Here is a 26,146-nt window from a genome sequence, read left to right as displayed (position 1 = left end):
GGATGAAAAAGGAGGCATTTGAACTTGAATAAAGTTTATGTTCTATGTCACTTTTTGCACAAATAAACAGAACGTTTAAAAGGTCTAATGGACACCAAACTGTCGGCTGATAAGAAAAGAAATTATGTCTGTTTCAAGCACCTGGAAAATCAATCAAAGATTATTTTATGCCATGATGCCATTTTAAAGCCGGATATTTGCTGGACGGCTTATATTGCAACACTAACTACAATTCAAACACTCATTTTAAACACAATATAGTTATGTCTACATGAGCTGCAACCTGAGCTCTTAAACGGCTTATATGGTACAAATAACCTGTATATTAAATGGATGTTTAACCAGCCAAGAGCCCGAGGAGACAGCATTCAAGAAAGCAAACTAGAGGTTTATAGACAACTAGCATGTATGAAAGACTGATGTTTTTTTAATAATGTTAATTAATGTTAAATAAAAAAACAAGTGAAGAACTGCCAGAAGAGACATCTTCACTTCCTGTTTTTTTCAGAAGACTCCTTTCTTTTTCGACCCAGGTTTAAATCATGTACCAAAATAGTGTAGATTACACAATATATCTAACCATTATAAAATAAACGCATTGGTAGTTAGCAAGGACACCCAACATAAACATTCTAATGGTCAAAAAAGAAACATTTCATCTCAACTAAATCGTTGGTGACTTCAATAACATCAAGAGGCAAATCATTTTTGTATCAGTATTGAGTAGCTTGTAAAAATGCCATAGATCTGTTACCAGAACGAAAACAAGATTCTTGAAGAACTTTTATAAACACAAATACTGTAACGGTTGTCAACAAGATAAGAAAATATCTGATTCCTTGACCAAAGCTGACGATTATGAACCGACCTACAGAAAGCAGAACTGGCATTTAAAACTTCCACATTAAGTAACCCAGCATAATGTTCGTCACATGCTACAAACATTCCCATAGGGTATAAGATGTTTTACAAATATGGGGAGGTAGTGCGTGACCGACCGCACAGGACATTTTTATACATTTCTCCATTGGGGATAATCTTCGACCTGAACTGGAAACAATCTGGCAGTAAAACAACTTATGACACGAAATTCTGAGGGAAACAGGAAAGCAAAGCTCATCCCTTGGGAGAAGAATGGATCACTGATTCTAAAAACTACGACTTTAATAGAAGGAAAATACATTTACTGTGTCTTGAAAAAAGAATTCAAGACTCTTACAGTTAACAACCTGAAAAGTTTGGCATGTATTTTTCTTCTGTCCATTTTAGCTTAATACCACTATAACTAAAATCCTGTGCAACCAATCGCCTTCAGTCTGGCTTAAACTTGAGGAGATGTTTAAACAGGATTTGGCTCTAAAACAATATCCCGAGCTTGGAACATCTAGTGGAGACAGCCACTAGTTGTTCGTTCAACAAAGCAGCAGGAAGAAGCTTATGTTAGGAGAAAATGAGAAGATATGCCATTTTCTCTTTCCCACAAGCCATGCAGGATAGCAGCAAACAGGTGAAATGGTTTAGATCAAAGGACATGTATCGGTCATGATGGTCCAGTCAAAGTCCTGACCTACAGTACGTCTAATTGAGATTATTTTGTAAGACTTAAGAATTGATGGGATAAATATATGCCACACTTTCGACACAATTATATGTCAAAAATAGGGACACCCACAAATGGTTTTCCTTCCACTTAACAAGCGCTTTATGTTGAGCTTTAGCATTAGATCTCCAGAAATCCAGTGAAGCTTGTTTTTGTGATGTGACAAAAAAAAAAAGCTTCATGTGATGTGTTGTGTTTGTAAGACGGCTAGTTTCTTACCCTTACATCACCGAGTTAAAAAAAGAAGGTATACTTCAGACTGATTGAGCCCTTCTCCAGATGTGTGTAAACGTTGTGTAGTTAAACCAGTGTAGGGTAATGAAACCCTTCTCTATCCTGTGTTAAATGGATGTTGCACATAGTTATGCCACAAAGCAAACAGGGACCCCCCTTTCTGCATTCTTCACAGAGTCTAGACCTTCACCCCCCCTGCCTCCTACCTCCAACTAATCAGATCCTGTCCAGTGTTTCACCTGTGAAATAACTGCATCCCATCAGACCACTTGTGCTTAAAACAAAAGCATGGTGTTACCTCTGCCTCTGTCTGTTGTTTCTGGTGCTTTATTTCAAATGTTGGCTGTTGGACAGTAGATCCGTGACATTTCAATTTTGATGCAGCTGCACGGATAAGTGCAAATACAACACTGGCAATTTATTCTGCAATGCTATTGTTGAATGCAGATAAGGTCCTTTGGGATAGATTATGCTGTTAAAGGACAAATGATAGCCTAAAGAGGTTTTATGAAAGTCACTAAAGCACGCAGATAAAAGGTCCCAAAAGAATTAGCATAATGGGCAAAGTATTATTTCGTCTGCTCTAAAGTTAAAAGCATCTATTTTGCCCAACCAGCTCAGATTTGCAGTCCAGAAAATAATCAGGTCACATTTTACCACTTTATAACATGTGTGGAGATAAAACAATGGATTATATCATGGATTTGAGCCCCAGTTTGAAAGCAGCACAGAGGCAAAAATACTCCGTACTTACTTAGGGTGATGTAGATCATCATCAGGCCTCATTAATTACATAAACATAACCGTTCTGTTTTTTTCTTTGGTTTCCTCTCTTAATGCTCCTGCTACCATCCCCCCTAACACACATCTCACTTCTCTCCAGATTTCTCTTTTTTCTACACTTTTTCCTCTCCTAAAATCTAATTTTCTCCCCCTCTCTGGTGTTACTCCTCCCTTTTTTCCCCCCGTTTGTGGCACTGACGCCCTGCTTCATATGATCCGGAGTTCTCTGACTTCCTTTCTTAGCTCAGGCAACAAACGCAGCAGGATGTCTCCCAAAAACTCAAGGTGAATCCTGTACGTTCTGACAAACTGTAACAAAAAACCTGCTCAAACATGACAGAAACATGCCGTTTTAGCCGTCTTTTAGATTTGCCTTTGATTACATGCATAGCCTGGTTGTTATGGCTCCATCTGTTCCCAATAGTCAAAATAAAGAACAGAGAGTGCGAGCACTGTTTTTCCTCCAACTGCCTTTCCAGCATTGCTACTTTCAATTGTCTGGACAGCGATAACGTTCCCATTTAGCCCGGATTTTTGCACAACCTCGATAAATATTCTTCCAGCTCTAGTTGATGTTCGGCTGTAGCTCAGCGTTGTTTCTCCGGTGTCCTTTCACCGAAGCCGCTTCGACTTTGTTTTGACAAGAGAAAAGCTGGCAACTGCACCGTTTTCAATGGGCTCATTATTAAACCATCGCTCCCTGAACTTCACTCGGCTCGCATTGGTACGACCGCAACGGGTTCATAAAAACAGCGCGGCCAAGCCAGAAAGCCACAGCGCGGCATACCCGAGTGTTAACCCTGTGTTTTATGGCGAGCTAGCCCCCCCCCCCGTCACACACCAAGGCTTTGCACAGTGCTTTTTCTGTGTTGTGGCTACGCAAACTCATGCAGTACCTTTCAAAGGCACCTCCGTTTGACTACCTCGCATTCATGATAAAGCGGAAAAGCTGCGATTTGTTTTTTGGGAATTTTCTGACCAACACAAAGCAACAGAGAATCATGAAGTGGAGGAAAAGGATAGCAGCTCTGCACATCCAGAAACTAAAATGTTTAACCATTCTTAAAAATGACTAAAGCTCAGTCAGACTGAATAAGGAGATCTTAATTCCTAACATACGATAAAGCTTTGACCTAAACCTAAACCATTTCCTTTCAGCTCTGGCTGTAGGTTTACAGTGGTCGTCCTCCTGGCAGGTGAATCTCCACGACAATCTCTAGCTTTTTTCTCTAAGCATTGCCCTGAGTTTAACTCCACCCATCTCTCCTGCAACTATGAACAGCTCCTCTGTCACTGTTGAGGAAATCCATTCCCACTATTAAAGGTTAATTCAGGGTGAAGTGCAGTGGTATTTTCAGCAAACACGGCGTTTTGCATGTAGTTAGGAAATATTCCATTTCAGTGACATCTGAAGAGAACACCTTCTGCATATTTGTTATGTCTTCTTCATAAATTGTGGCACACAGCAATAAGGACTTACTATGGCTTCCTTCAACAAAGGTTTTCTCTATGGCAATCTTTCAAGAAGGCCAGATTTCTGGAGTGCATGGCTAACAGTTTCCTGAGCAGTCGTTCACTGCAGCTCTTCCAGAGATTCCATAGACCTCTAGGCTGCTTTTTTGATTAATGGCCTGTCAGTTTAGGTGGACTGCCAAGTAAGTCTGCTGTTGCATCACACTTTTTCCATTGCTGGTGGTGGCTTGGACAGTGCTAGGGGAGATTTATCCAGCTTTGGGTAATTGTTTTACAACTTAACCATCTTTTAAAACTTCCAAACAACTTCATCCCTGACCTGTCTGCTGGGTCTTTTGTTCTTCATTATGCTGTTAACAAACCTAAAACTTTGCTGTTAACAAACCTAAAACTTTGCAGATAAGATGGATTTACTGTAAGATTAAATTACACACATGAGGACGGTATTTACTAATCAACTAATTAGCTGACATAATTCAGTTCTTCAGTTTACTCGTTCATTACATAATATCTGCGTCTTACTCCTTTTTCCTAATTTTCTCCTGGGCTGCATTACAGCAGAAAACAGCCCAAGTGTTACTATTATCCCAGCACAATCTTAAATAATTCATGTTTTAATGTGTCTTGAGGCTTTTAGTTTCTTTATACTCTGAGTTTTTTTTACAGGAAAAGGAGGAAGAAGATTACTTAAAACCACAGGAGAGCATCCTGTGTGATGCTGCTGATCGTCAGCTCTTGCAAAACATTTCCACGTCAAGGACCGAACAGCATGGCTTATCACTTATTATATTCTGTTAAAAGGCAGGGGGGGGGGGGGGGGGGAAGAGAAAAACAGTGGAGTCTCCAATTGTTTGCTGCCAAAGAGAAACGGCTCCTATGAGAGGTTTTCATGTTTACGAAACACTTTTCTTTTGGAAACTTGATAATAGCCCACTGGCGTTTTGGGCCTCCGTTCCCCCCATCTTCCATCTCTGCACAATGTCTGTGGCTGTAAATTTAACACATATGCCAACTCAGCTCAGTCCATTTACCCAGACACACAAACGGAGAGAGAGAGAGAGGCTCAGTCATTCAACCCGTCAGTAATACGGGTAGCAGAACTAACAGAATAAATCATTTTCCACAGTAGGGGCCTAGCTTGAACAAAGAGCCTGTGTGTTTCGACGTGTGTGTGTGTGTGTGTGTGTGTGTGTGTGTGTGTGTGTGTGTGTGTGTGTGTGTGTGTGTGTGTGTGTGTGTGTGTGTGCTCTATTTAGCATATTCCTTTTACAAATTATTCATCTTCCATGCATTAGAGGCGAAACACTTCAACAAAAACAGAGGCTAAGGAATGGCCGGGAACCGTTTTTCTCCCCCGATTGCAGAATTTTCTGCAGATTTATTATGCACTTACAACTGCGAGGATTACGAAAGAGGAGAAATAAGTTAAGAAAAAAACTTAGCACCAGGAGATGAGAGGGATCGCAGGGCCATAAAACTTCAACCCTAAAACGTAACGTGGACAAAAGCATAAATTCAATTTTCCTTCATGTGTTTCAAGAATCTATCAGACACCAGCCTGTTTTATACCTCTGATAAGGAGTGAATAGGTCTTTATCAGAGATAAATTGAAATCATGGTAACACTCGGTAAAACAAATACGGAGAATTTTCACTTTTACATGAACCGATACAGCTCTCTGGCCTTGAGGCATTTTTCTAGCTTAGCTTAGATGTGTGAAAAAAAGCTTCTTTTTAGAGCAATAATCCTGAAAATCCCCAAAGCCTACAAGCAGAATGGGCTATTAAATTACTGTACATCAGAGTTTCTATGCATCTGTTGCTCTTACCCAGTGCGGGTTCACTCTGACAGAGCGAAGCATTGCCCTGCAGCCTCTGAAATCCTCCCCGCGTTTTAAGATTGGCCTCAGGTCTTGTTTGCAAGGATGCCAGAATCTGTATTCAACAACAATCCTCCAGGATTCCTCTGAGATGCAACCTGAGGGCAGCGTTCTGACAATTGCTCTGGTTCCTGTACACACCGACTTGGTCACCTTATGGACAGAAATGAAGAAACCCTTGAGATTATTTAAAAAAAAAATAGTATTAATAATAGTCAGTATTAACACAGATAATTGGTGACAAAGACAAAGTTGCTATACACCCAGTGCCTATAAAAAGTATTGATACACCGGGATGTTTTTGTTAGATTACAAATACAAACATTTATGTATTTTATTGGGATTTTATGTGCTACACCAACAAAAAACAGCAATAAAAAAAAAAAAAAAAAAAAAAAAAAAAAAAAAAACAGTGAGACTGAAAGACAAAGAAATTTTGTTTTTGCTTTTTTACAACTAAAACTCTGAAAGTGTGGTGTGCATTTGCATGCATGAGTCAAAGCTTGATAGAACCGCCTATTGCTGCAATTGCATCAGCACAGTTTTGGACTTCTGCCTAAACCAGCCTTACACGTCAACACAGTAGACTTGTTGCTCTCTTTTTTTCTTTGCAAAGCAGCTCAAATTCTGTCTGGTTCAGTTAATTTGATCTGTGTTTTCACAAGTCTTCACACTGGTTTTCTGTTCGTTTTAGATCTGGACTTTAACTAGCTAATTTTAACACATGAAAACATTTTAATCCAAGCAAAAAAAAAAGGCAAGAAGGTCTTTTGGATGGGTTGTTCTGTTCTCCAAGAGACTTCCACAGTCTGGAAAGCAGCAAACCTACGCGATGCAGTACCTTCACATAGCTGTCGCCGTTAAACTTGTTGAGCAATCAAAACTGGTTGCTCACATGCAAAAGAGGACCATCAGCCTAACAGCAGTTCGTTAGTAGTCTGACGGCTGTTTACAGTTCCCCGAGGGCTGAGTCACGCTCACAATAACAATTTGTAAGACAGGAACAATTATTGCAAGCATAATTCAGCCCTCTGGGAACAATAAGCAGCCATCAGAGCATCAACGATCGGCTGTTCTCACAGCATCACCAATTTATCCTAAAATTAAGGGGTGTTAATACGTTTTCTAGGCACTGTCCATGCTCGTACAAGAATAGACATGTTTGTAAATACCTTCTTGTTATTCTTGCAGAACCTCCTCACCAGCAGAGTGGAACGTTCCTTACGGTCCCTGACAAACTCCGCGCTGTCCAGCAGGATGTCTCCCTCCTCCTCCTCCTCGTCGCTGTTGTTGCTCCTACAGCTGCAGACCGGGGTCCGTGCCGAAGACGACCTCAGCTCATGTTCAAGAGAACCCCTTCGAACGGATACTTTGTCCGAGGAGCATTTTTGTATTTTGGGCCTCCTGTTTAGCCTCTCTAAACTTGAATATCCATCTTTGAAGCGGTACAGAGGGATGTGACCATTTCTGTGACGATGCAGGTGGCTGGGTTGGGGAGAGCCGCAGGGGGAAGAGGCCAAAGAGCTTGGCTCGCTGGAGGGACGGCCCTAAAGGGGAAAGGGTTACACAACAGAACAGAACGCAACATTGCAGTTTTCTCGAATGTTAAATGAGAGCTCTAACAAACATGTTATGAATGAAGACTAATTTGAGTTCAAAACCGGAGTACCTTAGTGAAAGCCAGCATGGACACGGGCACACTGCCGCGACGGAGCTGACAACGCTGAACAGGACTGGAGCTGGGGCTCGGACTGGACTGAAGGCTGTCAAAGCTAGACATCCCACAGGAACATGGACTGTTGGTACGTCTGCCTCCACCTTCATCCATTTTATCTCCTGCGTTGCCCAGGAACACAGATCCCTCCGACCCCTTCCTACACATCGTAGCTTTTCGCTCAACGTGTTTAACAGTTGAAAGTTCTGCGAAAAGCTTTTCTTTGGCACTGATGACCTTTGAGCTGTAATTGAAGTTTTCACACTGTTCATCCAAAAGATTCCCTTTGACACTGTCACACGACAGCTTCCTGTAGAGGAGGATTGAAGGACAGCTCCGCTGCTTTGAAAGCCACAGCTGGTCAGAGCTCCGCCTCGCTTCCGGCAGATTAGCTGCATGTTTACCCTGCTTGCTGGGTCTGCACCCAGTGGAAGGAGGCGAAACTTGGCGGAGTGCTTCTGCAGATCCCAGTTTAGTTGGGTTCTCCTCAGCGGCCATCTCCCTGTGGACTTCTGAATTGTTGTTAATCTCTCTGCAATTTCAAAAACAAAAGTGATTATGCTTAAGACACTTCCAGCAGATATCCTGAAGTAAAAGGACAATTGTTAAAAATAATTTGGGTTACAACTAATAAGCAAATATTCAAATAAAGAAATGAATGCCTTCTTTTTTGTTGCTTTTTTTTGAAAGAAGAAGAAGAAATCTTTTTTTGTCATTGCAATTGTACATTCCAATGAGAGTTGTCTTCTGCATTTAACCCAACCCATCCCTAAGGGAGCAGTGAGCAGCTATCACAGCAATCTGGGGCTAAGGGTCTTGATCAGGGAGCTACAGTGGGAGTCTGCAGGGATCGAACCGGGTACAACCTTCTCAGAGTGCAAGCACGCTGCTCTAACCACTAGGCCACCATTCCCCCCGAGAGAGCCCCCGACAAATAAAAGGGCATACATCATCTTTTCACTGGTGTTCAATGTTGTAGCTTATAATAAATATATTAATTTTCCTGTCGAAAAACACTCAGGTCAAATGTTAAATTTTTTACTCCAAGTCTGACCAACATCGTTACGGTGATGCCCATAGAGGTATGCCATCAAATCCCCCAAACCACTCTTGGTTCTTGCCAGCGCATTTCAGCGTAATGGACCGTTGCGCTGTCACTTGTCAAAATTACGCTGAAATTAGACCGTTAATGATGAATGATGAAGCGGTCTAATTGACAGCTGACATCTGGGCTCCCTTTACGCAGGCTTTGCACCACTGACACATTCACATGTGTCGCACCTCTTCCAGCAGCAGCGCACAGACGCTACATTCTCCTCCATGCAGCTGCACACCTGATCCAAATAATGAGCTGCTGCTGGAAGTTTTAAAGTCTGCTAACATGTGGAGAACAGCCACAAGAAAACATGTGCCATCTTCATAGACAAGATAAATGCAAAAGTGTTGTTCAGAGGACCTTTCCCAGGCAGACAGACCACCAAGAAACAGGAAATACCCAACGGTGCTACATGCTAAGCTAACAGTATGACACGGATATTTGAGTGCAATGTAAAAAGATCATTAAAGCTATTGAATCTCCATCACTGAAGTTGTAAACCTCTCATTCAACATAAGCTAACGCTAGCTGCTATTAGCTTGACGGACAACCCAATGATGGCTCTGTTGGTCTCAGCTCCCCCTTCGAGCCGCTCCGATGCGTGGATCCTTACTGAAGCTGCGAAACAACATACCAACCCAAATAACATATTTATCGTAGTCAGGCTGCTTATTTGACCTTTGTATTTTGTTATCCCTCTGTTATAGTTTTGTTTTCCCTCCCTTAAAGTCACAGATCCAAATGTTTCAGGCTGAGATATTGTTGTTTTTTTCCTAAGGTTGAGCAGAAAACCATCCTCCCAGCTTGTGTTTACACTTTTGGGTCAGATGATCTATGTGGCCAAAGGTTCTGTGTTGTCAATAAACAAACACACGTCCACTTAAAATATTTCTACTGAAAACGTATTTTTGGTTAAAAACACCTTATCAAGATAATGCCATTATGGACACAGCCTCATCTCCATCATCATCATAATCATCATCATCATCCATCTTAGTGAGTTCTGTTTTAGTTTGTTCTGTTTTTGCTTTAAAAATTACTTTCTGATTTGACAAACAATTCAAATGGAGATTATAATTAATTTTCTTCACAGTATTTTTTTTCCTATTTTAGAATATAAGATTATCCCTTAAAAATGTAACATTTGACAAACAAGAGTAGTTGTTTTTGATCCAAAACAGACAAAACACCTTTAATTATGTTATATATATTTTTTTAAATATTACTTTCAACTAAGACATACTGGCCTTTACTGAAGCAAATAGTAACCTCAGCTACTAGTGACCTTTGTAGGGCCTGCGACAGCATGTCTACAAACAGTGTTCTCTGTGCATGTGTTGTGGAAACAGAAGTTTGTGCAGCTGCACGAACCAGCTGATAAAAAAAAAAAATCTACCAGAGTGACCCTGGAGGATGGAGGAATTTCCTTGATGGTATGGTCACAGTCACAGCTTACAGGGCCATGTGTGTCCCTGAGTGCATCAACTCTGGCTGAATCAGGATACAGGTCTGATGCATAGTTATCCCACTGCAGACTCTGAGGAGAAAGCGGAATAAAGAAATTGAGTTATTATGGGTTCATGTTCTTTTTGAGAAAACAAAAATAAATAATAATAAATAACTCGGGCCTGCTCTGTATTTATCTCTTCCCATCTGAAAATCACCTCTAACCAGTTTCCATGTCCCTGCTGAAGAAAGGTGTCCACATAGAATGGTGCTACCACCACCATATGTCACTGGGGGAGTGGTGTCTTCAGGTTTAGTTGGAGTATTGTATTTTTTTTTGTACACATGTTGCATGTAGGCCTAAAAGCTCGAGTTTGCTCTCACATGATCAGAGCACCATCTTCCACGATTTGCTGTGTCTATAGCTTGGTTTATTGCTAACCTCATACAGGACATTTGGATTTCTTTTAACAACTTCTTTAATCTCATCACTCTTCAGTAAAGGCCAAATTTGTGGAAATTGTCCTGTCACTAACCTGCATCCTTGTGATATGTGTGCATTCACAAGCACACGAGAATCCGTCTTGTCCCGCTCCCACCTCAACCGTTCGAGACCAAACCAAAACGGGTCGGGCCAATCGCGTTCCAGTATTATGCAACATTTAAGGCGGGAAATACCAGCGGTGACGAAATTAATAGCTGGCAAGCTCACAGCCGAACCAAAATAAACATGCTCACCGCAGGAGGACGGTCGTGTAGCTGCTGCCATCAAATCTGTTTTGTCAGAATCCACGAGTGTCACTATCCAAATAATCATGTCTTGGCTAGCTTAACGTGTTGTGGTTTCTCGTTGCGTCTTCTGCTCACCACATTTTCATTTGATTCCCTGGTTGGATAAAACCAACGTTTAGTAGGCGGGCACTAGACGTTGCTTCATCTAATCAGCTCGGAAAGTTCTGCTGGATGTCCCTCCTTTTACCCAAACGGATTCGCTGGGAAAAGACCCAGACGGATAATGTGCAGAACAGACGGAGCTACACATTAATAATGTGGCTTGCCAGGTCAGATTGTCACACCTAATCTTTGAACATCTGCAGCTCATTCAGCGTTACCACGAGCCTCTTGGCAGCGTCAACACTCCAGGGTTTCCCCCAGAAAAGGCGGAAACCCTGGCAATAATTGTCGTGGGGGGTTACAAGAAGTGCTTGTGGAAACAGGTGGGGTGGTGCGTACCGTACTGTGCGTCAAGCTAATAGCAGCTAGCATTAGCTTATGGTGGCGTCCTACCAGACGAGAGTTTTACTGGCCAATTTATGCTGCTCTCAAATACTAGGGCATTTAAAATAAACAAATGACGCTTAGCCTGGTGGGGGGGTGGGGGGGGATAAAGCCTGGGGGCCCACCAGGCTTATAATACGGTGGGGGAAACCCTGCCCTCAGCCTGTTAGTTTGGGTGCAAGGCCATGTTTTGCTACGTTTGCAATTGTGCCGTGCTTATTCATTTTCAGGTGATGGATTGAACTAAACAAAACAAAACACATGAAGGAAATATACTGTTTTGCTAAGAATTGCGTACTTCACCTCTGCAAGTATAAATCAATTTCTTGTGTTGGCCAATTGCAAAACCAACAGGGATGAGAATTGGAGCAAACCGCCAGCAACATCTGAATCCACAGGAAATCTATAGAGGCACAGAAAGGCTGAGGCAACCTGAGGTCATGAAACAACAATTTCATGATCTTAAAAAGACTTTTTTTAACAAAGTTTTTAACTCTGATGGTAATAAGAAAATAATCGATGGACGGGGGGAAAAAAAACATATTGACTAGGAATATTAGCAGCCACAACTCCTAAATATTGGTACCAGAAACAACCACAGAAACAACCACATAGGTTCATTTTGACTCAAAAGGAGCAAGAAGTAGGAAAAATATCTTCTTTGTCCATAACAGTGACTGACAGGCCCTGCTTATGAAGACATCACAGTTTTTGTTTTTGTGTGGCACAGTCCACACAAAAACATTTATTTTCACCTATTCTGTATAATCTAAGTGAGGCTGAGCAAAGCGTCAAAGTATTTTGCACCCTGTCAGAATAAAACACATCCTTAAGACGCACATTTACTGTACCCACAGCATGAACGAATACTAATTGTGTGGTTCTGGTGCCGCTAAGGTGGCCAACAAAAACAAAAAAAACAAAAAAAATATAAACTGAAAGCTTATAATTGCAGTGACCAGAGTTCACAGTTCCCTGCCAAAATGTGTGGGCCACAGTTGGAATGTGGGCCAGACTGAAATAAGGGAGGGCTCTCAAGGACCTGAGGTGCGAGTGTGCAGTACAGAAAGGAGGAGACAGACATGCACACACATACATCAAGGAGTGGATGTCCGCAGACTTCTTTCTCAAGGTTCCGTGCTATATTCCTACAAACAGTGTGTCTGCCAAAGGGTTGAAACAGACAAATGCTCCATTAAAAAAAAAACAGCAGGGATTTTTGACCTTCAAAATAAAGCTCTACTTTCCAGTTAAATAGAGGCTTTCACGGGAATGGATTTAACTGCTCATAAACAGATAACCTTTGGCCATGCGATAGCACCACTTAAGTTATCAATGACAAAACATTGATCCTGGCATGCTGCACCCTGAATCAACTGAACCGAGCTCCACATAACAGATGCATTAAGGTGCCGTGACTTTTTTTTTCCTTCTCCAGAAAGGAAACCTTAAAATGCTGAAATATGATTTTTCTAAATATTAGGAATATTCTACATATTAGGAAACAAAGACTCAGAGATGGAGCACACAACCAATGTCTGGCGGCCTCAATACTCGACACGGCCGTCCCGGGTTCAGGTCCTGGCCTGTGGACCTTTTCCGCATGTCTTCCCCCGCTCTCTCAACCCCATTTCCTGTCAGCCTACGGTCAAATAAAGGCCAGTAGTGGCAGAAAATAGAGAACATTACGTTTTTAAAGCTGACTGAAAATACTTTGATAGTTAAAAACTCTTTATAAAAAGAATGATATCGATAGGATATTGCGCCCCACTGTCCAATAATTCCTATAGGATTAGGAATAAAAAGACTGTTTATGGAAAGAAGAACTCGGTCTAGAACAGGGGTCACCAACACGGTGAGGCAGCCCCCGAGGACCACACTGCAAAAACGGAACTAAAAATAAGTCAAATTTTCTTGAAATTAGCGTATTTGTCCTTGATTTGAGCATGTAAATAAGATGATCTGCCCATGGAATGAGTATTTTAACCCCTAAAATAAGATAATTAGATATTCTGCCCTCTAAATAAGATGATGGAGATGAATTGCTCCTATTTTAAGTGCAAAAATCTCACTCCATTGGCAAATCATCTTATTTACCTGCTCAAATCAAGGACAAATACACAAATTTCAAGAAAATTTGACTTATTTTTATTTTCGTTTTTGCAGTGCACGTGGTGCCCACAAGTCTGTTCTAAAAAAAAAAAAGCACAATCCAACAGTGAGCTGCATCTAAAACTTTATTTTCTTCCGATACACTTCCCACTTGCATTTATATAAATTTTAAAATGACAATATCTATTATAACATAGCATGAAAAATATGTTTATTTCACACAAAGTTAAGGTGAACTCTGACTCTTTGGTCCAAAGGTCAGTGCTGGTAGACCTTTATATGACACAACACCAGCTCTCACTTTCAAAAAGGTTAGTGACCCCTGGTCTAGGATAATATCATTAACGTGTCAGTGCACTCCCTGTACAACTCAATTGTTTAACGACACTTGGGGTTAAAATGCATTTAATCTCTTCCAGCACCGCTCAAGCAGGCAGCCAGTTTTAGTAGCTCCCACTCAGCTACTTCACCTGCACAAATTACGGGGCCGTTTTGAGGACAACTTTGCTTTTATTTAACTTTTTTAGAGCATTTGCATACGTAGACTGTGTAGGCAGGCCATGTTCCCTTTGCTTACACCAGAGATCAACTGTAGGCCCTTGATAGTTCCACAATCCCCCCTCCCACCAAGCAACCCAATACCCCCCCCCAGGCCCCCCACCCCCCGCAAGCTGAGAATGAGGAGAGGCTGAACCCACACATCCATTAGGTCAATCCCATCAATCATCACGAGAAATCTCAGCTCTCTTCCCAACATAGCGGAAGAACTGGAGGCCATTGCCCGGCATCTGGGAGGCTACAGAGGGAGCAGCTTCACTATCCTGACTGATACGTAACTCCATCCCAGAGCTCCCCAACACCACACCATCTCTTTTAAGAGCTCCAGACTCCTGCGGTGCTGCACAGATCAACCGTGGCACCATGTTCAACATGAGCGTGAAGCCAGGGAAGGACCACAGCTGCGGAAGACGACGGTGCTGAATACCACAAAGCCCAAGGTACTCAGCAGCCGCAGGCCGGTAGCACTGACCTCACACCTGATAAAGACCGTTCAGAGGTTGGTCCTCAACCAACTTTGTCCCCCCTGGTGAAGTCTTTGCTTGATCCGCTGCAGGTCACCTGTCAGAACTGATCAGACCTCCTGCACAGAGCTCTGACCCACCCGGAGAAGCCTGGAAGCTGTGAGGTTCTTGCTCTTTGATTTCTTCACTGCTTTAAAATCCCCCAGCCAGGACTTGTGAGGGACGAGTGGACCGCCACCTGTTGCCGCCCACAGTATGCGAGGACACAGGGCGGTGTCTCTGACAGGCTGATTAGCAGTATTGCTGCCCTGCAGGGAACTATGCTGGCACTGTTCCTGTGAACCCTCTACACTGCCTTTTTCCCAGACTACCCTCTGCAAGTTTTGACAACTCTGTAATAGTCCTCCTCATCACAGGTGAGGATGATTCAAAGTGCCGACAGCAAGCCTTTCTAGACGGGTGTCAGTGGAACCATCCCCTGATCAATGTGGGAAAGTCTAGGAGCTTTCCGCAAACACCAAAATCCACCGCAGCACTGACAGCGCAGACCCACCACGCCGAACGTCCAGGGAGCTGACGTTAGCTATGTTTACATGCACAAACTTTCACGATCGCATTAAAAATAAATAAATTAACTAATTGTACCGTTTAGATGGCCGTTTATAATGTGCGTATATATGCATCGGGCTTTATTCAGAATAGAACCACTCTGACATGCACAGTTATCAAATTTTCCTAAAAAAAAAAAACACAGAAGAAGAAGAACAAACAACAACAAAGCAGTATTGTAGGACTTTGTTTGTCTTCCGAGGGCCCCGGCTGGACTTGCACGATGTTCTAATTACGGTTGAATAAATATGAATAAATGAATAAATAACAAATTTGAATTATTTCAATGTTTCAAATAGAAAGGTAGAATCGGAAGCCCCGTCAGTTTTGCCTCCCGTCACGCTTACGTTGGGCGGACATGCGCGCTCAGGTCAGTTTGCCGTATTCGGAATAACTTGATCCTCACAAGCGTTTACGTGCATGTCGATCGGATTGTCAGTAGGCATAAACCACCCTTCTCATTAGGAATACAATTTCATTCCCATTGAGCTTAATCGTTTTTCTGACTGGCTTGCTTACGCATGTTTATTCTGATCAACTCTTTATTCCAATTACTTCTGTCCACGTGAACATAGACTCTTACACGTACTTGGTTGTACACCTGAACAATAAACTGGACTGGAGTCACAACACTGATGCTCTTTACAGGAGGAGTCAGAGTAGACTCTACCTGCTAAGGAGGCCGAGATCTCCTCAAGACCTTTTTTGATAGGCGTCAGCCATCTTTTACGTTATAGTTTGTTGGAGCAGCAGTTTATCTACAGGCGGAGAAGCAGTTAGATAAACTCATCTGAAAGCCAAGCTCTCTCCGTGGACAAAGTGCAGGTGGTGGGAGACAGAGGGACCGTGGCAAAAATAACATCAGTCTTAGAGTTTTCCACCCCATACGTGAAGTTTTTACAGAACTTCAGAGCTTGTTCAGTAAAAGGCCGCTCCACCCTAGGTGCACTTAGGAGTGTGATCAAAGATCCTTCCTCCCAGAAACTCTTAGACCTTTTAACCATCACTGCTTCCAACAAACTCGATATGTGTTTACCTCCTTGTTGCTTTTGGCAGTTTTTTTTTTTTTTTTTTCAATTTCTTGTAAAAGGTCTGTTGTTTTTATGGAACAAAATGCATGAACGTTATGCATTTTTTTAAATCACCCTAATCAATTGCATTTCTTTAATCTGACTATGCTAGATCTAATAACTGTACAGTATTTTTTTCTTATGTTGTAAATTTGCCCTTACTGTACAGTCTCATTTAATTCTACCATGGTAATAACCTCAGTTTGCTGCCATTAAACCACAATTTCCCCACTGTGCGACGATATAGGATATTTCTATTATATTCTAAAAGTACAGGTTTATTGGATAATATTTTTTAGTTAACTATTTCCCTTTGAAAACAAAAGTATGTTTTTCATCAGGGAAGAGCTAAAATGTACAAAAGGTTTTGGGAAATTGCCCGGTGACCAGAAATGGTTGACAGTCACCTCAACCAGAGGGTAAGAAACTTAAAAAAAATATATATATATATACAAAATAAAGGGGAGAGTTTAAGGAAAGGACTGCAGATTCTGACATTAGGTTTTCTTCATTGATCACACCCTTTCAGTGTAAAGATTTAGTCCCCAAATTATGCATACATAAGCTTTATAAATGAGACCCCTGTTGTTTAGCTATCACTAGCTCCTCTTAAGATCAATAATTACTCACAACTTCTAAAATATTAGGGTAACACAACAGAAAATATTTGAGAACCACTATATTACAGGAAGGCTTGTAAACACCTTTTCAATGTTATTCAATAAATCAAACTTTATTTATCAAGCACTTCACACACCAAAGGGACCAAAGTGTCTATAAAAAAGAAATAAAAACATAAAATACACAATAAAATACAACAGCTACAGTAAAAATTAACAGAATAAAAGCAGTAACAAAAGAATCATTGATAAAAACTAGCCTTATGCTCCGACTAAACCGGAATTCAAAGCCAAGTATAAAAGATGAGTCTTTAAAGCAGATTTAAAATCATTCAGATTACTGGCCATCCTTAAACTGAGTGGAAGATCATTCCACAGTTTGGGGGCAGCAACAGACAAACCTCTGTCTCTCATCGGCACACATAACAGGGTCCTAGAAACAGCTAAGAGCCTCAGGGTTCTGCTGGGAACATGTTTGTGTAAAAACGCCGATGGGTAAGGAGACGACCGAGCGTTTAAACATTAAGTACCAAGAGTAAGACCTTTAAAACAATTCTAAAATGTACAGGCAGCCACTGTAAGGAGGACAGCATGGGAGTAATATGCCCACGTCACAGGTTGTTGTTCTTACAGTTAAAACCAGATATTGAAATAAACTGTATAAAAAGGCAGCAAGCCTTTTCTTAATCACTGTTGAACATTGAAACAGATTGAAAACCTCTTTTTATATATATTTTGTTAGGATTCCCATTTGAAGAATTATGGAAAATTAGCTATTTTCTTTTGGAGGGGGGTATTTTTTGGTTACAGTCTTCATATTCAGAATTTTACATGTTTCCTTTATATTTGGCAGGATTGCCTTTTAAACACCTAAGATCAAACATTTTGGGTATCGTTCCACAAGCTTCTCGCACCAGTTTGCTAGAATTTTGGCCCATTTGTTCTGACAGAGCCGCTCTAACTGAGGCGGGTCTGTGGACCGCCTTGTACGCTCACAGCTTTTTAGCTCTGCCCACAGATTTTCCACGGGACTGAGAACACAGCTTAGTGACGGCAACTCCAAAACATTGATTTGGATGTCCTTAGGCCAATTTGTAATCAATCAAGTGATATACTTAGCAGGTGGTGTGCCAAATAGAAAAATAAAAAAAGATTTACATAAGAATCGCAGTTCACGTTTACTATTCAGAATCGAGATAAAATGTACCAAAACCTTTTTTTATTTAAATAAAACAAATCTCCTAGATGTTAGCCTCCGTTTTGTAACTACTTGAGACATCACTAAGCAGCCGGTCCTGGAATATCCGCAAAGGAGGTTTTTAATCGAATGCCCGGGAAGACCTAGTTTCATATGAGCGTTACAGTGTGCAAGGTTGCAAAATGCAGATTGAGCACTTGGAGAACACCACAAATGTGTGGGCTCACGTTACCAGGCATCACCCGGCGTTAAAGGACACGGAGCTGAGTCGGCCACCAGCAGCAGACCGAAGCACACGGCCGTGCTTCACAAACTCCCTGCACGTTGCAGACAGTGGAGCCAAGGCATGCCACACCATCTCGTTAGTTTTTCACTGAGACAACTGTGCCTAAGCTTTGTTTTAGAGACGGAACAAAGGTAGACAATGCCAAAAAAAATATTTTTTTTTATCGAATTGTGGCCCCAAAAATCTGAACAGAATCAAATTATGAGATAGTAAAATATTCCCACCCCTAATACTTGGACTGATTGTCCATTTAGAAAGCCCTTTTGTGCCCAGGCTTAAACTTCTTGGCATATATTTCTAGATGGCACTGTGATATTGTCTCGTGTTCTTTACACGTTATGTCATGTATTGTGTGAAGTGCACCAGTCCCTCCTGCAGCAAAAAACTCACACAACATTATGCAGCCACCCCCATGCTTGACATTTGAGATGGCGTTGTAAGTCGTGCAATCTTTTCTCCAAATATAGTGATGGTAAACAGACTGCAATGGCAATAGCTTTATTCATAACATTCATACACTCGTAGAGGAAAACAGATTGTAGGCAACTTTTAGTTTAGAGTCCAAGCACACGTGTCACTGACATTAGGCCAGAGAAACCTGGAAGCGATCCCACTACCCTCAGATTGTCCCTAGTTGCATATTGAAACTGTAATTTGGCCTTTGATGTTGCTCTTGGAGAAACGTTTGTTCCTCAAGGCGTTGGCTTTCAGTCAATGTCATTACAAGACTTGTTTCACTCTAGATAACGCTGTGCCAGCCTCATCCAGCATCGTAACAACTACTGTTGCTTTGTTCTGGGGTTCATATGCACATTTCACACAAACAAGGTCATATCTGGTATGGGAGAAAGAAAAAAAAGTCAATTTCCTGAATGGCATAAAAGCTGTACAGTTTTAATGGTGTTTATACTTGAATGTAAATGAATATGACACCTTTAGGAATCTGAATATTGTGCCCTAAGGTCAACCAGGTTTGTGAAGGTCCAGATTTTTCCCTGATGTCACACAAGGGAGCAGTGTGTTTAAAGTGTTGTCTTAAAATAAAATCCACAGGTAAGCCTCCATTTAGCTCAAATTGGGATGAATTAACCTATAAGGCCTTTAAAAAGCCATGAGAGCGACATCTGGGCTTTCCCAAATTGTTCAAAGGCAAGTGATCTCACAGTCTATTTATTCCTCTGAAATTGAATAAAGTGATTTTGTTTATTATCCCGGCTCTTTGTAAATGGACATAATTTTGATTATCCATCTGACTGAAAAGAGGAACGCTTTAGTCTCACTATTTGTAAGCGGGGAAAGTTTCTTCTTTATCTAGTGTATCTAGTGTGGTCTCAGTTGTATAATCTTTTTATATTTTATAGTTTGTAGAGAGAAAATGGAATAACTTAATTGGTAGATCAAAGCTTTACAGTTACCGAAGATTTAAAATCAGCCAATAAAAACCCTGATTGGTGCATCTCTGCAGTAAAGTTCTCAGAATCGTATCTGATTTTATGGAGTATGCAGGTAAACAGTTGCACAATGTCCTGTTTGATGCACATATCAACTAAAATGTCATTACAGGAGACTTGTTTAGCGGGAGTGACACTGGCGGCTGAGAGCAAACAGATTGACTTACTGACATGTTTACACAATAAAAGCAAGTTTGACTTTTACCTTTTAATATAGTTTTAAAAAGAATGGAAACAACTAGGCTTTTTGAGATCATATCACCAAGTTATAATCAGCGAGTTATCTGTTCAGAGTGTTTTTTTTTGTTGTTGTTTTTTTTTTTTTAAATCGACCACTGAAGCTAAAAGCAGTGAAAACCATGACAGCATGAACTGTATTTCTCACAGTGAACCAACAGGCCCATCCTGATTCACCAAAAGTTAGCAAACACCATATGCCTGAATATCCTGTCATACCAACTTAAGGTTTGTGCTTTGCGTCCTGAGTCCATCTTTTTAATTTGCCTAACTGCAAACCTGTGTGTACATGTCATTAATCCATGTTGCCTGAAATCAAGTTTGGTACGAGACATTTTGTTGACACCTGCCTCTAAGCTTAGGCGTATTATGAAGGCGAACACGCAACCCCAACAACCCCGTAACTACAACACACCGTCCTGCGTTGGGCCGTCGCTGTTAAGCCACGAGGTATTAACAGTATTTGGGGTGTGAGCTTGTGTTGTCACTGCACTGCTGTTGGCCATCTAATTAAGGACGATGTGGTTTAAGGTGGACGGTGACATGTGGTGGCATGAACTTCAATTATAGGTTAGGAGGGCAAGCCTGGGACGGTATTTTAGTCGTCTAAAGCAAGAAGTTGCACACTGGAGCTTTCGATCCTGCAGTAATATGCTGAGCAACGTAGCAGACAGTTGTGCTTTTTAATTAATATTCAACATTTCTGAAATCACCTCATCTCACACGGTGTCTGGCATAAGCTATGTGTCTCCTTGTGGCTGTAATTCTTGCTTGTGTTTCAAAACCAAAGCAGGTTAAAAGAGCAGTTTTAATTACGACACAGCGAGACGCAGCCGGCAACGAAGATTAACTCTGCAGATAGGGAACCTAAAAAGATTCGTCTAACACGCTGGTTTAAAGTGGCTCCTGCTATCAGCCGAACTCTGACCCTGCCTGGGAAATCAAACGGCTCTTCCCGGCTAAATCTCTGTAGACGGACACATGCAAAACACGCCCACAGACTGAAACCAGGTCACACACAGACAACAAGTGCACTGACCAAGAAAACGTTCAATCACTTCTACTTCAGTTCCAGCATTATTTACAGTGACGTCAAACCGATGCAAGTACAATTACCGAGGTGGCCTCACGGACCAAATTTGAACTTCACAGTTGTTGTTTTTTCATCTGATATAGATTTGAAGCAAAATATACTTACATTGCATTCCTTTTTACGATGCAAAGCTCTGAGCCTGACTTTAAAATTATATCTATTCAATGTTTTCAGGAAGAATCAGGCTTTCCAATTGTGCTTTCTTGTGAATGTAAGAGACAATGAAAGACAAATGTGCGAGTGAGTAAGAGAAGAAAAAAGCACAATGGATGGGCCTTGTTAGCCTATTTCAGTAGCCAATCACCACGAGCTCCTCTCTAAGTTTGCACAGAAGTCATCTATATGAATATTTGATAGAGATCAGACTTATTTTGTCATACCATTGTAAAAAGTTTCTAACTCCAGGAGATTTATGCTAAGATGTGGTGGGGAGAACAGAAGGGCCCCAAAAAAAAAGCTCAGTTCCTGAAGTGGAGATACGGCGTATGGTGGCCACCGATGATGGATAAAAAGAAATAAAATATCAAACAGCAAGACCTTAAATTAATCTGACAGCAAGACAAGAGCCACAGTCTAGTTTTTAAACCAGATATTCAACTTCTTTTTTTTTTAATGCAACAATAGGAAGCCTACTGGTATTCTAATGAGTAATTTGTTTTAATGAGTTAGTATCTCAGGAGGTGGAACCGCTTTTTGAAGCCCTGGCCTAAATCATTGTTTATCCCCTCAATAGAGGGACTTCGCTCTCACATGAAAGCCTTTTTTCTAATGCTCATTCAGGAGGGATTATCCCCCCCAAACTCATCCGAATGATGACTCAAAGCCTGGTATGTGATTAGACCCGCCCTCACGCACAGAAAAGTAAAGCCGAACCACATAGCCGGTTCTGGTTGAAAACTTCACGCTTCACAGTTGCGAATCGTTATTTTCCAGACTTTCTTTAACACGGCACAATTAGTGTTCAAAGAGGGTAAATGCAGGGAGGGCGGTATTAATGCTGAGCTGAAACGGCTTTCATCCTTCAAATTACTCCACTAAATACTTCACGCAAAGCTTTAGTTTAGGATCAGGAACATTCCTGAAATGTAACAGGCAGGTCAGGGGAGGAAGGAATCCCCGTTTTCTGTTCTGCAGCGCTACGAGGGAGAAAATGAAAATCCATCGCACTGTGTGAGTGAAACAGGAAGAAGTTTCTTTAACTCAACTGCAAACAAATGAGATGCAGATTTCATGGCGAATGTCATTACAGCCACAAAATCTGTGACACCAATAAGATGAACGATTGTTTGGCCACTCTTAAGCTGGCCAAACAATTAAATTAGTAACTTGGAGAGAAAAAATCCCAAAATGTAAACAGTATTGCAAACCATTTCTTTAAATAATACAAAACCATAATGTTGAAAAAAGTGACAAATGTCCTTAAAAAACACATTTTACTGAACCAAATTCTCAATATGGCTGCAGTGGTTTACTCATTATACATTTTGAGAGCAATCATCAGGAACGTGTAGCGCTGCAGTTACATAATATTTACCTTTAACATTAAATATGTGTCACAAAATACAATTTACAATTTCTGTTTATTCATGCTGAAACTTCCGCAAAGATTCACTTTTTTGTTCGTTTGTTTGTTTGTTTGGATCTGCGATCCTCTTTTCTCCACATCAGCGCTTTGCATAAATATCTCAACCTGACCTGACCCAGTGTTAACAGATAGGAGATCAGAGAATAAAAGAAGAATCACGTGAAGGAACGTGAATCACTCTGAAAATGTCATAGATGGCTGAACAGAATCACAACCACACCTACAAGAACACAATCTAATTCCTATTTTATTAATAAACAAACATCTCTATTAATTAAGAGGTTTTATTAAAATATTTTTTTCTAAAATTTGCTTTTTTATTCTGCATTGTCACATCTTAATTACTTGCCAACGTAATTAAGATGCTAATATCAGTTTCTACAACAAGCAAGCGAAAAGGCAGGTAACCTGGAGGGGAGCAGCCAGACAAACAGACTATAAAAACTACTACTAAATGTAGTTTATGTTTTAGCTTAGGTTTATGTATTTAAATCAATTTAGTAATAATTAAATGCTGTAGATTACATTATTATAGTTGCATTTATCAGCATTTATGTTATTTCTGAGGCAGTATGAAAAGTTAATGCTTTTTCCCCCCAAAATAAAAGTTATTAGAACTTAATTATAATTAATTAACTTAATTATAATTAATTAAGTGATCAGTAGCATGTGTGGGTGCCTTGCTTACGGCTGTTAGGAAGTATGGAGGGTTCAACACGTGTGTTGGACAACTTTAACGAGACAAACGTTAAAGGCTGAATTCATTCTCTTGTTCTTGAAAACGTGTTTTGGCGATTTATTGTTTCCACTCAGAGATCCAAATTACAATCTGGTGGAATATTTGTTTTATAAATAATGAAATTACAAAAGATGATAGATTTTTTTGTCTGGTTTTGGCTGTGCGTCGCTATTATTCTCCATGGTTACCTATATGTGGTTGGATGTGTTTGGTGTAATCCAACAGCTATAAAGGTTTCATAAAGGTTGTTACTCAAACCAGCCACAAAAACGGCTCATAAAACATGGAGAGCCAGCAACACGGAGAAAGTCATTAACCAGTTTTTAGGAGGCCGTATTTCCGTGAACAGCGTAAGTATCAGACTCTTGTGCCAACAAGAGGATAGGAAATTAAAGTGAAGATGATGAAACGTCAACATTTCATCTTTTGGAGGTTAACTTTTGCCCTAAATATTCATTAGTGTGCAGAGGGTCTGTGTATATCATAGTGTTATCTTCAGTGGCCTTAGCAGCTGCATATCTTGGCATGGACACTCTAGAAAAAGGGGAGATTGGGAAGTTTTCTACTTCCTGCTTAAATGGAGGTTAAATAACTATACAAAAAAAAAAAGCACATTTAATTACCCACAAAAAAAAACTCTCTCTTCCAGTCACAAAGTAGCAGGCTGGTTTCACGGGGAGCATTGCTGCACACAGAACAGAGTGTTCATGCAAGGGATCTGTAGGACATATGGATTTGATTAGAGGGCAGGGCTGAGAGAGAGGCAGCAATGGAAACTCCACAGAAAGGGAGAAGTGCTCAGTCTATCGGTGTAACAAGAGAGTGAGAGCAAACTGAGCTTTTCAGGTGAATGAACGCTTGCACGCATGTTTGCATGAACTTTACGCATGGAAGACACCGAGGAGACGGTTGAACAAGGTTTCCTCCTCGCCTCGCCGGGGAACGTTTGTCTTGAGCAGCAGAAAAAAAGGGAGGCCATAACATCCCCATATGTGCACCATGAAGAACACTGGAGTCCGTGTGACGCTTTGCATATGGCACAAAGCTTACTGTGACCACGCGATCGTGCTAGCTTTTGTCCAAGCGTGCGCTTCGTTTCTAAGATCTGTTTAAAAAAGGTTAGTGGGAGCTCGTAAGGACAAACCAACATGGAATGAACCTCTGCCAGTCCACAGCCAGTTACCGACGCAGTCAACAGACTACAGATGCAGCGTCGTCGTCCGTACCGCGTCAGCAGTTGCAGCGCAGCTGAACAGGAGGTAAACATCGACTGTACGTTGCAGCAGCGTTGAAAACAAGTCCAACCAGTCAGTCATATCTGTCTGCTCCAGATTCACTATCTCAAGAAACCTCCACCCCACTCAATCAGCCAAATGCATCACAGGTCACGGTTTTGATTAAGTTCTGAGTTGAGTTATATTACTGTTTAACGGAGGAGCTCGTCCCATTCGGCGTCGATCTTAGAGCCTCGTGCATGTTATGCTGATTTCTGTTTCCATCGTTTTACCCATCAATCAATTTCAAAGAAGGCAGGATATGCGATGGGAACGCCTGACGCTGCTATCCACCGCCAACTAATGTCCTGTAAAATATCAGTCAGAAAATAACAGTGACTGTGATCATGTATTTACTGTATATCTAAATCTCACTTTGTAGTGGAAATACGGGCCAGTCACATGGACTGTTTTGCTTTTCCATGTTAGCCAGGTGTTTTTCCTTTAAACAACAGGCGACATTCCTGCCCTGTTGTCACACGGATTCTGATCTAGACTCTTAAAAAAAATGGAAACCACATGCATTGATGGGCCTGATCATCTGGGGACACCTCTCAGTGTTCTCTGATTAACAGTAAGAGTGAAAGTCTTCACAGAGAGTCTTATTCCTCTCTTGTAATAAGCCCTGAATTCATGAGAGAAAATATGACGGTTTCTCAGGATTTTACACCAGCCGCATCTATTTCACACAGTGTGCAACAACGTTCCTTGCTCTCTGCCGTGCTGCAGCCCTCCCCCCCACAGTCGTGCTGCTCCAATGTTTACCTGTCAGAGCAGGGGCCACTCAAGAAACTAGCTGTTTTCCTGTAAAGCTGGTTGTTTCTCCACCATTTCTCGGCACAACTGTAGCCCAAAAGCAATCTTGAGCTTGAATGATGGTTGAGCTCTGCAGGGGAGGCGTGTGAGCGGCGCGTACAGAAGAGCGATTGGAAGTGCTAAGCGCTAACAACCAATCAGAGCCAGACATTCTCCCGGGCTCTGATTGGTTGTTTCTGACCGGGAGCGGTGTATTTCAGCAGATGGCTGTAGGACCACTGGAAGGAGCCAGAGGAGCTTGATTTTTTTCACCGATTATCTGCCTCGTATTCAACCGTCATAATATAGTGACAGTTTTATCAAATATGTTAAAAAAAATACATTCATATAAAAACGTACCTTCTTCAGCTTTAAAGTTTATTTGAATTTGATGAGCAATGGTGACAGTTTGAATTATTTCCTGACGAAAATGATGACACACGATTTTAACATAATAAAAAAAGATACTTTTTTTTTTTACACATTCAGTTGTTAGTTGCACGTCTCGTAGATTTATAGATAAGCTAAGATAGATCGACTATACTGCCTAAA

At 41.2% G+C, this 26,146-nt stretch overlaps 1 protein-coding gene across 6 annotated transcripts in view; it reads right to left on the bottom strand.

Annotated features, from left to right (window-relative positions):
• The window catches only part of plce1 (phospholipase C, epsilon 1), a 124,160-nt gene that overhangs the window by 94,565 nt on the left and 3,449 nt on the right, over window positions 1-26,146 (bottom strand). For all 6 annotated transcript variants that reach the window (XM_036141807.1, XM_036141812.1, XM_036141808.1 and 3 more), the window contains exons 2-5: window positions 10,176-10,316; window positions 7,639-8,215; window positions 7,142-7,516; window positions 5,919-6,122 (exon numbers count right to left, since the gene is read on the bottom strand). In XM_036141807.1, the coding sequence (XP_035997700.1) occupies window positions 5,919-6,122; window positions 7,142-7,516; window positions 7,639-8,181 (1,122 nt within the window). In that variant the 5' untranslated portion in view covers window positions 8,182-8,215; window positions 10,176-10,316. The remainder of the gene's footprint in view (window positions 1-5,918; window positions 6,123-7,141; window positions 7,517-7,638; window positions 8,216-10,175; window positions 10,317-26,146) is intronic.

Source organism: Fundulus heteroclitus, chromosome 10, assembly GCF_011125445.2.
Source record: "Fundulus heteroclitus isolate FHET01 chromosome 10, MU-UCD_Fhet_4.1, whole genome shotgun sequence".
NCBI classification, from domain to species: Eukaryota; Metazoa; Chordata; class Actinopteri; order Cyprinodontiformes; family Fundulidae; genus Fundulus; species Fundulus heteroclitus.
The sequence above is the reverse complement of the archived record's forward strand: the minus strand, read 5'-3'. Positions and strand labels throughout refer to the sequence as shown.